At 42.0% G+C, this 13113-nt stretch overlaps 1 protein-coding gene across 1 annotated transcript in view; it reads left to right on the top strand.

Annotated features, from left to right (window-relative positions):
- The window catches only part of LOC121540453 (leptin receptor-like), a 53406-nt gene that overhangs the window by 20801 nt on the left and 19492 nt on the right, over positions 1-13113 (top strand). Inside the window, exons 4-7 of the mRNA XM_041849327.2 lie at positions 1490-1619; positions 3122-3303; positions 11343-11500; positions 11735-11879. Of these exons, the coding sequence (XP_041705261.1) occupies positions 1490-1619; positions 3122-3303; positions 11343-11500; positions 11735-11879 (615 nt within the window). The remainder of the gene's footprint in view (positions 1-1489; positions 1620-3121; positions 3304-11342; positions 11501-11734; positions 11880-13113) is intronic.

Below are 13113 nucleotides of genomic sequence, written 5' to 3' on the forward strand. Positions count from 1 at the left end.
TTATTTTCATATGAGGGGGTGAATGAATGAATAACATGTTCCCATTCACTGTGGGTTTAATTCATCTAAGTGGATCCTGAGATAACGTTGGCCAGATTCAAGGTCTATTTTTCAGAATATGACTGTCCTAATTGGGTATGGGTTTATTCTTTATTTAATTAGGTTTGTGTGTGTGTGTGCGTGCTTGGGGTTGGTGAGTTCATACACTATATATACAAAAGTATGTGGACAACCCTTCAAATTAGTAGATTTGGCTATTTCAGCCACACCCGTTGCTGACAGGTGTATAAAATCGAGCACACCGCCATGCAATCTCCATAGACAAACATTGGCAGAAGAAATGGCCTTACTGAAGAGCTCAGAGACTTTCAACGTGGCACCGTCATAGGATGCCACCTTTCCAACAAGTCAGTTCATCAAATTTCACCCCTGCTAGAGCTGCCCCGGTCAACTGTAAATACTGTTATTGTGAAGTGGAAACGTCTAGGAACAACAACGGCTCAGCCGCGAAGTGGTAGGCCACACAAGCTCACAGAACAGGACCGCCCGAGTGCTGAAGCGTGTAGTGCGTAACAATCGTCTGTCCTCGGTTGCAACACTCACTACCGAGTTCCAAACTGCCTCTGGAAGCAACGTCAGCACAATAACTGTTTGTCGGGAGCTTCATGAAATGGGGTTCCATGGCCAAACAGCAGCACACAAGCCCAAGATCACCATGCGCAATGCCAAGGGTCGGCTGGAGTGGCGTGAAGCTCGCCGCCATTGGACTCGGGAGCAGTGGAAATGCGTTCTCTGGAGTGATGAATCACGCTTCACCATCTGGCAGTCCGACGGATGATTCTGGATTTGGCGGATGCCAGGAGAACGCTACCTGCTCCAATGCATAGTGCCAACTGTAAAGTTTGGTGTATGAGGAATAATGGTCTGGGGCTGTTTTTCATGTTTTGGGCTAGGCCCCTTAGTTCCAGTGAAGGGAAATCTTAACTATACCGCATACAATGACATTCTAGATGATTCTGTGCTTCCAACTTTGTGGCAACAATTTGGGGAAGGCCCTTTCCTGTTTCAGCATGACAATGTTCCCGTGCACAAAGCGAGGTCCATACAGAAATGGTTTGTTGAGATCGGTGTGGAAGAACTTGACTGGCCTGCACAGAGGCCTGACCTCAACACCATCGAACACCTTTGGGATAAATTGGAATGCCAACTGCGAGCCAGGCCTAATCACCCAACATCAGTGCCCAACCTCTCATGTCCCCGCAGCAATGTTCCAACATCTAGTGGAAAGCCTTCCCAAAACGTGTAGGCTGTTATAGCAGATAAGGGGGGACCAACTCCATATTAATGCCCATGATTTTGGAATGAGATGTTCGACGAGCAGGTGTCCACATACTTTTGGTCATGGAGTGTAGATTGGGTTTTACAGCGACCAGACAGACAGTCAGACAGACAGTGTTGATGCAAACATGCTAATTGAATCTCTCTCCAGCCACCTGTTGGGACATCCTGTGTTGTGTTGATGAGTCCTGGGAAAATGTAATATGTGATCTAAAGCACCGCGCCACTTCTTCAGACACCTCCACTCCTGGGTCGGTGACAATTTGCTTGCGGCGCTTGGTGTGAGTATCAAGTTCAATTTAAAGTAACAGTCCAGTGTTACCAGATTTCCAATAAATATGACCTATAATTAATTACATTATGAGTGAAATAGTTTTCCTTCCAAAAATGGGTAATTAAGTATGTTAAAAGGCAGCTTTTCTGTGATGGAATGGTGTGGGCGTACCCCAACAACAGAATGGTGTGGGCGTATACCAGTCATTAAAAAATATTCATGCGAGTAGACCGCTGATTGGCCAGCTCATCCTCCTCAGGAGGATGACATCATCCTCTATGAATAAATAGCAAGCATTTTTGAAACGGTCAATTTGAGATACAAGATGGAGGTGGGGGTTTTAAAGGTTTTTTATTCAATTTATGCTTTGGCCACGAATACGAATATAGGATGAGTCAACAATATTACTTGGGTATGAGTTAACAGAATATTAACTTTTAAAAGTGAGTTTTTCACTGATCAGTTACTTTAACCTGCTGCTATTGTCTAGAGTCTCTCTCTCCTCTCCCATTCTGTTTGTTATTCCTGTCTAGTTTTGGCCCAAATACCTGCCTGAGGCGATAAGAGCACAGGTGGATGTCTGAGCTGTGTGTTTGTGTGTTTGTTTGTGTGTGTGTGTGTGTGTGTGTGTGTGTGTGTGTGTGTGTGTGTGTGTGTGTGTGTGTGTGTGTGTGTGTGTGTGTGTGTGTGTGTGTGTGCTATGAGCCTATTCATCTCACAGATCAGGGTTAAGCATGTGTGTGTAAGTTAATCTACTGGGGAGCAGGTAGCAGACCGATTATTGGCTGTGTGATAACACACCAGCACCAGGATAACTGGGATTGCTGGCACTGTGCTAAACAGACAACAAGAACACACTACTTTTGTCACTCAATAAGCCTTTGATACAGTCATACAAACGCGATAATCTTGTTCCATACTCAAACAGTATATGAATTGTGTTTGATGTTTTAATGTTTGAATAGTTCAATGTCAACTTGTCATTCAATCAAATGTATCAGTAGTTGTCACAAAGGCTGGGTTAACACAGGTAGCCCAATTGTGATATTTTGCCAATAATTGGTCTTTTGGCCAATCAGATCAAATCTTGTGCCTATAATTGGGGGAAAAGATCAGAATCGGGCTGCATGTGTAAATGCAGCCAAAGTGTTTTTACTTGTTCATTGCTTTCATGTGGATTGCACCTAGCCTGGTCTCAGATGTTTGTGCAAACATTTCAAACATTGCATGACAAGGAATTTGACATGATAGCACAAACAGATCTGGGTCCAGGCTAGGTTGCACCCTGACCTGTGCTTTGTCTATGATTTCCACACTACACTAGCCTCTTATCTTTACTGTATGAACATATATTTATTTAGGCTGGCATTTGTGATGAGAACATGACTGCGTCCCAAATGGCACCCTATTCCCTATGTAGTGCATTACTTTATAGGGAATACCGTGCATTTGGGACACAGATCATGTCCTCATCTGGTTAAGTAAATAAATGTATCCTGTCTATTTCAGATCACAGCCTGACAGAGAGGTAAACACCATGCATGGGACTAACAGCATGGACTGTGTGGGAGAAGATTCCATCACCTGTTCTATCGATCTCCTCGCGGTCAGCAGTATCGTCGTGGTAACAGCCAACGTGTCCAACACCACAGCAGGTCCCCCGGTGATTCTCATCGTCCCTCCGCGTCTCGGTAAGGAGTGGTAAATACATCTGATCCCTCTACCCTCTTGTCTGAAGATGATAGAGGATGTTAATTGCTTTAATGGCCAGGTGGCTTATATATCTGGACCTCATAATCAGAGGCTAATGGATATTAGTTAAAGGAATAATCCTGTCCCAAAAAATGTGTTTCATTAGTCCACTGTTGATACAGTCCCAAAATGTTTCGCTTGTCAGCAATCAAGTTTTCAAGATATAGAACTTACAAAAAGCTAATTGTGATGCATCATCAAGTGACAATTTGCTTTAGTTTTTGATAGTTTTTTGTGTTGATTATTCCTTTAACCTTTTCACGCGTGAGTTCCAAATATCTCTAACGGTCGCCCCAGAGTGAGTTTTTTAATGAGCATGTCAGAATGCACCCACTGTTCCAAAATGTGATTGTTACGCAACAGGACAGATAACCTGCACTGCCCACAAACCAAGACACACGCTGCCTGCTAGTTATTTATAGGCTGTATTTCAACTTGTCAATTTAAAATTATTTTCTTAGAAGTTGTATTTTCTAACAACAGTTTTAATTGATGTGTGTTCATTAATTCACATAGAAGTAGCTCATTTCATTGTTGCAGACAATTTATGTTTGAGGCTTTACTGAACCGGACAAACTTCTCTCTTCGAGGAGAGCCCAAGCATATCTTCACCAATGTTTCCCCAGATCAAGTATGCAGACATTTGCGCAGTCTTGCACAAACTTTTTCCCTCTGGCACATTTTCTGTCTTGCGCTCGCATTGCCTTCATTGTTGTTTTCCTTACAAATAATAACTTTGGACATGTGTACTTCCCTATAAAAGTAAGTGCCTTATTTTCTGTATATCGTGTTGTCGTTTCTACTTTATCATACCGTATGTATGTATGTGTGTATGGAGCATAATGTATTTACTGTTTTATTCACGTTTTCAAGTACTGGTGACAAATCATGCATTCCGATTTTTAGATTGTAATGGACACATATGATGTGTGTAAAATACTTTTTGGAGGTTGTACTGATTATGATCAGCTAATGCTAAGCTATTTGCCAGCTATTTGTGTTGACATTATACAATGTATTATGGGTGTCACATAAACGTCTGTCAGACCAAAGATATTATAACAAATGAGGTGAGGGATGATACACTCATCTTTCAAGTGTGAATGATAGTAGACGACACACCCCCTTCAACATGCTGTCACGATCGTTAGAGTGAGTGGACCAAGGCGCAGCGTGATGAACGAACATGCTTCTTTTATTTAATGAATGCACGAACAACAAAACAACAAACGATAACGTGACGTCCTATGTGACAACCAAAAGGAAACAAACCAACTGGAACACACCGAAAGGAACAAGATCCCACAACAATTGTGGGAAAACAGCCTGTATAAATATGGCTCCCAATCAGAGACAACCAGCAACAGCTGACACTCGTTGCCTCTGATTGGGAACCACTCTGGCCAACACAGAAATACAAAACTAGACTCCCGACATAGAACAACAACACATAGAATAAACACACCCTGGCTCAACATATAGAGTCCCAGAGCCAGGGTGTGACACATGCATACTGCAAACAGACCAAACTCATGGCAGCGCACACAAACTACCCATTGATTTTTAGAAAGTGTTTTACTCAATTATTTAGATCAATGGTGAGCTCACCCGTGACGTGATACATTTTAAATAGTAATTTCTATTAGCTAATTCATATTATGGTTTCTGTCAACTGAAAGTTAGCTAAATATGACCGCTTGTGTTAGGTCAGTATTTTCTCAGTAAGCGCTAGGACTAATGTAGCCTACAGTTTCCGGTTTGGATGATTGTGTTATGCTGTCGCCACTTCTGTGAATATCTGAACATTGCATCCAAAAATAAACTGGTCACATTCAGGACATAACATTGTAAGGACTGTGCTTGTGAAAATTGCGTCAATCGATTCTGGACGTTCTAAATAAGCGCTCTAATCACACCAGTTTGAGCGTACACTGCAGGGACCACTGTGGAATGATCATACCCCTGTGTTGGTACGCCTCCAAGGTTAAAGCGCAACTGAAGGCAATAAACAACTTCTCTGGTAGAAAGCGCCCTATGTGGCATCGATATTAGTCAGAAACATTTATTCTGGTGTCAAAATGTACTACAAAGTGTAAATAGGATAATTTTGTTCATAAAACTGTCCAAAACAGAGGTTTGTAAGTGAGTTCGTCATGACTTACTTGAGGGTTGGGTTTTGATTTCGACAATGCTCACTTGCCCACTAACACAGGATACACAGTTGGGGTGATTGCGCTCTAACCAATCATACCGCAGAACACAGAGACAGTGAGACAGACCTGCCCATCAGCACAGTGGACCTGACTTTGTTTACATAAGACAACACATTGTAAAAAAATGCACTTGAGAAATAGTACACCCAACACCTTTGCTATATGTTAAATTGCGCGACTAAAACCTGAAATTAATTACACATTACTTGAGTTATCTTAGATTCATTCTGACTATTTTTAGGAAGTAATACTGGCTTTGTTCCTATGGTGTCTCATGCGGGACAAACATCAGTAACTGGAACATCAAACCACATCCCCAAGACTGAAATTGTATTTTTCTTAACGAGCAACAGAGAAACACGTGGAATCTGTTCGTTCAGTCGCTCTTTAACTTTATGCCAAGTACCAGTGTGCTGCCTGGCAGGCTGGCACTGTTTATTATGTAGGCTAACAGTATCTAGGGAGCCATTTGGACCATAATGAAACTAGGGAGTTATTGACTAAGGGTTAAAGACCAGTGAGGATGACCAGTGAGGATGATTATTAATGTAATAATAAGAGATATCTTTCATAGGAATTATGAGAAAGTTGTAGATATGTTGTAGATACAAAGACCTTTATATAATCACACACAGAGTTTGCAGAAGAGGATGCGTCTACTGACTTTAGGAGCGCAGAGCTTATATAATGTGTGTACAGTGTAGTGACTGTAGTGGGCAGCTTCAGTAGGTCTTATAGCAGCGTCCCTTTGGGAATTCCAGGCAGGCTGAGGTTAGTGTTTACTGTGATCCCAGAAACCATGGTGATGAGCTGGAGATCTCTCCAGTGATGGGACACACATGCTGTGTTTGCACAATCAGAGCTCTTTGTGGCATTATTGGCGAATGGAACATTGTTTAGATACATTTTTTGTAACTATTATCCACATACTACAGTACATGAAGAGGATGCATACACTGAGTGTACAAAATATTAAGAACACCTGCTCTTTCCATGACATAGACTGAGCAGGTGCATCCAGGTGAAAGCTATGTCCATTATTGATTTCACTTGTTAAATCCACTTCAATCAGTGTAGATGAAGGGGAGGAGACAGGTTAAGAAGGATTTTTAAGCCTTGAGACAATTGAGACATGGATTGTGTATGCGTGCCATTCACAGGGTGAATGGGCAAGACAAAAGATTTAAGTGCCTTTAAACGGGGTATGGTGGTAGGTGCCAGGCATACCCGGTTTGTGTCAAGAACTGCAACGCTGCTCAACAGTTTCCCGTGTGTATCAAGAATGGTCCACCCCCCAAAGGACATTCAGCCAACTTCACACATCTGTGGGAAGCATTGGAGTCAACATGGGCCAGCATCCCTGTGGAACGCATGACACCTTGTAGAGTCCATGCCCCGACGAATTGAGGCTGTTCTGAAGGCAAAAGGGGGTGCAACTTAACCTTTTGACATGTACCAACAAACGGATGTGATCATTCTACAGTGGTCTCTGCAGCGGACGCTCAAGCCGGTGTGATTAGAATGCTTATTTAGAACGTCCAGTCTCGATTGACGCAACAGTCAGCATTTGAGCTAGCCACACTGTTTTTTCACAGAAACATTTTGCACAAACACAGTCCTTACAAAGTTATATCCTGAATGTGACCAGTTAATTCTTTTGATGCAATGTTCAGACATTCACAGAAGTAGCGACAGCATAGACAATCATCCAAACTGGAAAATGTAGGCTACATTAGTCCTAGCGCAAACTGAGGAAAGATTGACATAACAAAAGCGGTCATATTTAGATAACTCTCGGCTGACAGAAACCACAATATGAATTAGCTAATAGCAATTACTATTTATAATTCATCACATCATGGGTGAGCTCACCATTGATCTAAATAATTGAGTAAAACACTTTCTAGAAATCGAAAGTAATCCGACGATGGGTAGTTTGTGCTCGCTGCCATGTTTTTTCGTGTCAACCAAAGATAATAAGAGGAGACAAGATGAGTTTGGTCTGTTTGCAGTATGCATGTTGAAGGGGGTGTGTCGTCTACGATCATTCACTTCCGGAAGTTTACCCTTCACCTCATTATAACATCTTTGGTCTGACAGACGTTTACGTGACACTCAAAATGCATTGTATGATGTCAACAAACATGGCGCCACACATAGCTGGCAAATAGCTTAGCATTAGCTCAATATAATCAGTAGACCTTCAAATGAATAAAACTGTAAATACATTATGCTCCATACATACAAAACATACATACATACAAACTGTATGATAAAGTAGAAACGACAGCACGATATACAGAAAATAAGGCACTTACTTTGATAGGAATGAACACATGTCCAAAGTTATTATTTGTAAGGAAAACAACAATGAAGAAAATGCGAGAGCCAGCCAGAAAATGTTCCAGGGGGAAAAAGTTTGTGCTAGACTGCGCAAATGTCTGCACACTTGATCTGGGGAAACATTGGTGAAGACATGCTTGGGCTCTCCTCGAAGACAGAAGTTTGTCCGGCTTAGTAAAGCCTAAAACGTAAATTGTCTGCAACACTGAAATGGGCTACTTCTATGTGAATGAATGAGGAGGCGGAACACACCTCAATTCAAACTGTTGTTAGAAAATAAAACTTGTTAGAAAATAATTTAAAATGTACAAGTTGAAACATAGCCAATAGATAGATTAGCAGGCAGCGTGTGTTAACTGTCCTGTTGCGTAACAATCACATTTTGGAACAGTGAGTGCATTCTGACATCACGTGCATAAAACAACTCACGCTTGGGCGACCGTTAGAGATATTTGGAACTCACATGTGAAAAGGTAAATATTAGGAAGGTGTTCCTAATGTTTTGTACACTCAGTGTATATTGCCTTATTAGTCATGTTCTCAATGATTTTGATCAGAGGTTATGGTTCCTATTAGTAGGTCTGCTATCTTACATCACAAGCAGATCATACGTAGCTACATGCATCTCAATATTTGTATAGCGCTGTTTCAAAGTTCTACGCCACAGAGAGAGCATCAAATCAAGAGAGACAGGAATAAACCGCTGGAATATCAGTAGGGCCAAATTAAGCAGCAAAGTAGGAAGCAGGAAATCCACCTGCTTATCAGCTTCAAGGAGAGTTTGCTCCCCTCACCTTTATAGGAGTAATGAATGTGCGAGTAGTATGTCAGATGTGCTGTTTTTGCTCATATAGGGTGCTATTCTGACTTGAGATTCTCGCCCCTTCACTCAAAATGTTCTATCAACGTCAATGCATGATTTATGTGAAAGTCTGAGTTGCCCGTATGTATCTCCCTTGCATACAGTGCATTCGGAAAGTATTCAGACCCCTTCACCTTTCCCTCATTAATCTACACACAATACCCCATAATGACAAAGCGAAAACAGGTTTGTAGCAAATTTATATAAAAAAACTAACAACAGAAATACCTTATTTACATAAGTATTCAGACCCTTTGCTATGAGACTCGAAATTGAGCTCAGGTGCTTCCTGTTTCCATTGATCATCCTTGAGATGTTTCTACAACTTGATTGGAGTTCCACCTGTGGTAAATTCAATTGATTGGACATGATTTGGAAAGGCACACACATGTCTATATAAGGTCCCACAGTTGACAGTGCATGTCAGATTAAAAACCAAGCCATGAGGTCGAAGGAATTGTCAGAGACAGGATTGTGTCGAGGCACAGATCTGGGGAAGGGTACCAAAACATTTCTGCAGCATTGAAGGTCCCCAAGAACACAGTGGCCTCCATCATTCTTAAATGGAAGAAGTTTGGAACCACTAAGACTTCCTAGAGCTGGCCGCCCGGCTAAACTGAGCAATCAGGGGGAGAAGGGCCTTCGTCAGGGAGGTGACCAAGAACCCGATGGTCACTCTGAGCTCCAGAGTTCCTCTGTGGAGATGGGAGACCCTTCCAGAAGGACAACCATCTCTACATCACTCCACCAATCAGGCCTTTATGGTAGAGTGGCCAGACGGAAGCTGCTTCTCAGTTAAAGGCACATGACAGCCCGCTTGGCGTTTGCCAAACGGCACCTAAAGGACTCTCAGACCATGAATGCCAAGCGTCACGTCTGGAGGAAACCTGGCACCAACCCTACGGTGAAGCATGGTGGTGGCAGCATCATGCTGTGAGGTTGTTTTTCAGTGGCGGGGACTGGGAGACTAGTCAGGATCAAGGGAAAGGTGAATGGAGCAAAGTACAGAGAGATCCTTGATGAAAACCTAATCCAGAGTACTCAGGACCTCAGACTGGGGCGAAGGTTCACCTTCCAACAGGAAAACAACCCTAAGCACACAGCCAAGACAACGCAGGAATGGCTTCGGGACAAGTATCTGAATGTCCTTGAGTGGCCCAGCCAGATACCGGACTTGAACCTGATCGGACATCTCTGGAGAGACCTGAAAATAGCTTTGTCGCGATGCTCCCCATCCATCCTGACAGAACTCTGCAGAGAAGAATGGGAGAAACTCCCCAAATACAGGTGTGCCAAGCTTGAAGCGTCATACCCAAGAAGAATTGAGGCTGTAATCGATGCCAAAGGTGCTTCAACAAAGTACTGAGTAAAGGGTCTGAATACTTTGATATTTCTGTTTTTTATTTGTAATAAATTGGCAAGCTTTCTATAAACCTTTTTTGCTTTGTCATTATGGGGTATTGTGTGTAGATTGATGATGGGAAAAGGCAATTTAATCAATTTTAGAATGAGGCTGTAACGTAACAAAATGTGGAAAAAGTCAAGGGGTCTGAATACTTTCCGAATGCACTTTATCTCAAGGCTGAATAGTCCCCTTAGTGTCCAACCAACATGAAGGGAATTGCCATTAATTCCCTAATCTACAGTAAAAAGTTATTTCACATTCACAGGCTGTTTATTAAGACATGAATGTCTGAGAGTGATAATGTATTTTATAATGAAACAGAAATGAAAAAAAGATAATGCTGATTACTCCATTCTCTCTTTCTGTTGGCTAGGCGGTGACATTGTCATTATGATACTCAATTATCCCCCCTGCCAACCATCATCAACTCGTCTCATAACGATGACACGTCTCGTTTCCATTTCATTTGATGGGTTACAAACAACGCCTGTGTCAAGTCAATCACTGGGATTAAACACAAACAACTCTAATGAACAAAGTAGTTTAAATACCAGGCAGAGAAATATGTTTAATTGTCAACTTAAAAGCTGTTTAAATACCAGGAAGACAGTGTTGTGTTCGAGACCACCTAAAGTGAGACCGATTCAAGATCGGGGGAGACTGCAATGTTGTATTTTGAAACAAGCTGTGTGTCAAGCCCTGCATGTTTTTTTCAAAAGTCTCATGGAATGTAGGCCTACATTGAACACCACACATTGGCTGCTACTGTAGGCTGAACGATAGAACAGCTATTTCCATGTTAAAATGTTATAGGATGCATTTTAGTCCATTGTTTTTGAAGGTAGGCCACTCTGGTAGGCCTACATTATGATCAAAAAGCCACAGTAGCCTACTTGACCACTGTTGAAACTAACTTAAAGCTGGTACAGCCTCAGTGTTCACAGTAAACGCGCACCGGAAGTTGCCCAGAATTTACACAATGTTAAAGTTTGCGCTCAACAAAGGTTAGAGGGAACATTGTGGAGGAGTATTGAATGGAATTACGATGATTATGTCTCATAGTTTGGAGGATGGTGATGATGCCCTTGTTAACAATCATGAATCATGATGATGATTATTTATCTAGTATGTATTGGTTGTATGTGTGTTATACAGGGAAACCAAGCCCACCACTGAACCTAACACACACCCAGACCGCAGAGGGAGAGTTGGTTCTGAGCTGGAGCAACCCACAGCCCTATGCCAGCCCTGTCCCACTGAGCCACGAGGTCCGATACGTTACCTCCCACAACACCTCTAACCCCAACTGGAAGGTAAAAACACACTGGCCTCAGAGCAAACACAACATCTAAGTACAGGTCTTACAGCAAATTCAGATACAGACAAACATTATTTATCAGAGAACAAGAGCAAACATGTTAAGGGAGAGTCTTAAGACCACTCATATTTTATTCAGTCATCACAATGGCATTTTGTATTTGTGTCAAATTCTGCATTTGCAGGTAGAATAACATCTTGTGTTTCCCTCCCCTATTCCTCTTGCTCAGCATGTGGAGGTGACTGGAGACCAGTGGGTGTCTTTGACTGGACTGAGGGCAGGTCTGCACAACATTGTACAGATCCGCTCTCACCACCCTGTTCTGCCCCACCTGTGGAGTGACTGGAGCCAGCCACACCGCATCGACCTGGAAGGTAAGACCTGCACAGAAATATCCTAAACATACAGTTAACTTATAATTGTAGTCATTTATAAGACGCTCTCATTGCTTACAGGAGCAATTAGGGTTAAGTGCCTTGTTCAAGGGCACATCGACAGATTATTCACTTAGTCGGCTCGGGGATTCGAACCAACAACCTTTCGGTTATTGGCCCAACGCTCTTAACCGCTAGGCTACCTGCCGCCATACTCCACTCACATCTACCTGCAGAGTAACACCTCTGCCTTGCCCTACTGACGTACAATAAACATACAGATATTCAGATATATTCCCCTCACATACAGTATACTGCACAGTAAAACCTCTGGCTGTACAGCAATGTACACATATGCTAAGCTTTACCGTTTGCCTTAACAAAACATCTACAGTAACTTAGAAGGTGGTTACTGGCAAGCAAAAACAAGCTTTTCTACATTCCAGATCATCTAACAGGGTTATAGGCAGTGTACATCTAGGGTTGGCTTTCCCACTGTCTTTTGTCCCGGATTTAGTATTGAGCGTGACATGTAGGTATATGAAAGAAGATGTTTTAAATGGACAGCTACTACCTGCACTCAAGTCTATTTACCTCCCTCTACTGCTCCCGCTCGTCTATAGAAGCCTGATTGAATGTTTCTGAAATTGACACAGTAGGAGTGAGAGAGTCTGCAGGTGAGCTACTCTGGCATAAAGGCATCAACACTCGAGTCACATCTCTAGGTGGTAGCTAGTTGCTTGTTATTCCAGTAAACTAAAAGTATGCTTCCCAAATGGGACCTATTCCCTACATAGTGCATTACTTTTGGTCAAAAGTAGTGCACTTTATAGGGAATAGGGTGCTATTTGTTCCAGTAAACCCACTGGGCACACACTTTTTTATTTATTATTTTATTTCACCTTTATTTAACCAGGTAAGCCAGTTGAGAACAAGTTCTCTTTTACAACTGCAACCTGGCCAAGATAAAGCAAAGCAGTGCGATAAAAACAACAACACAGAGTTACATATGGGGTAAACAAAACATAAAGTCAAAAATACAACAGAAAATATATATACAGTGTGTGCGAATGTAGTAAATTATGGAGGTAAGGCAATAAATAGGCCATAGTGCAAAATAGTTACAATTTCGTATTAACACTGGAATGATAGATGTGCAAAAGATGATGTGCAAATAGAGATACTGGGGTGCAAATTAGCAAAATAAATAACAATATGGGGATGAGGTAGTTGG

Source organism: Coregonus clupeaformis, chromosome 26 (genome assembly GCF_020615455.1).
Source record: "Coregonus clupeaformis isolate EN_2021a chromosome 26, ASM2061545v1, whole genome shotgun sequence".
Classification (NCBI taxonomy): Eukaryota; Metazoa; Chordata; class Actinopteri; order Salmoniformes; family Salmonidae; genus Coregonus; species Coregonus clupeaformis.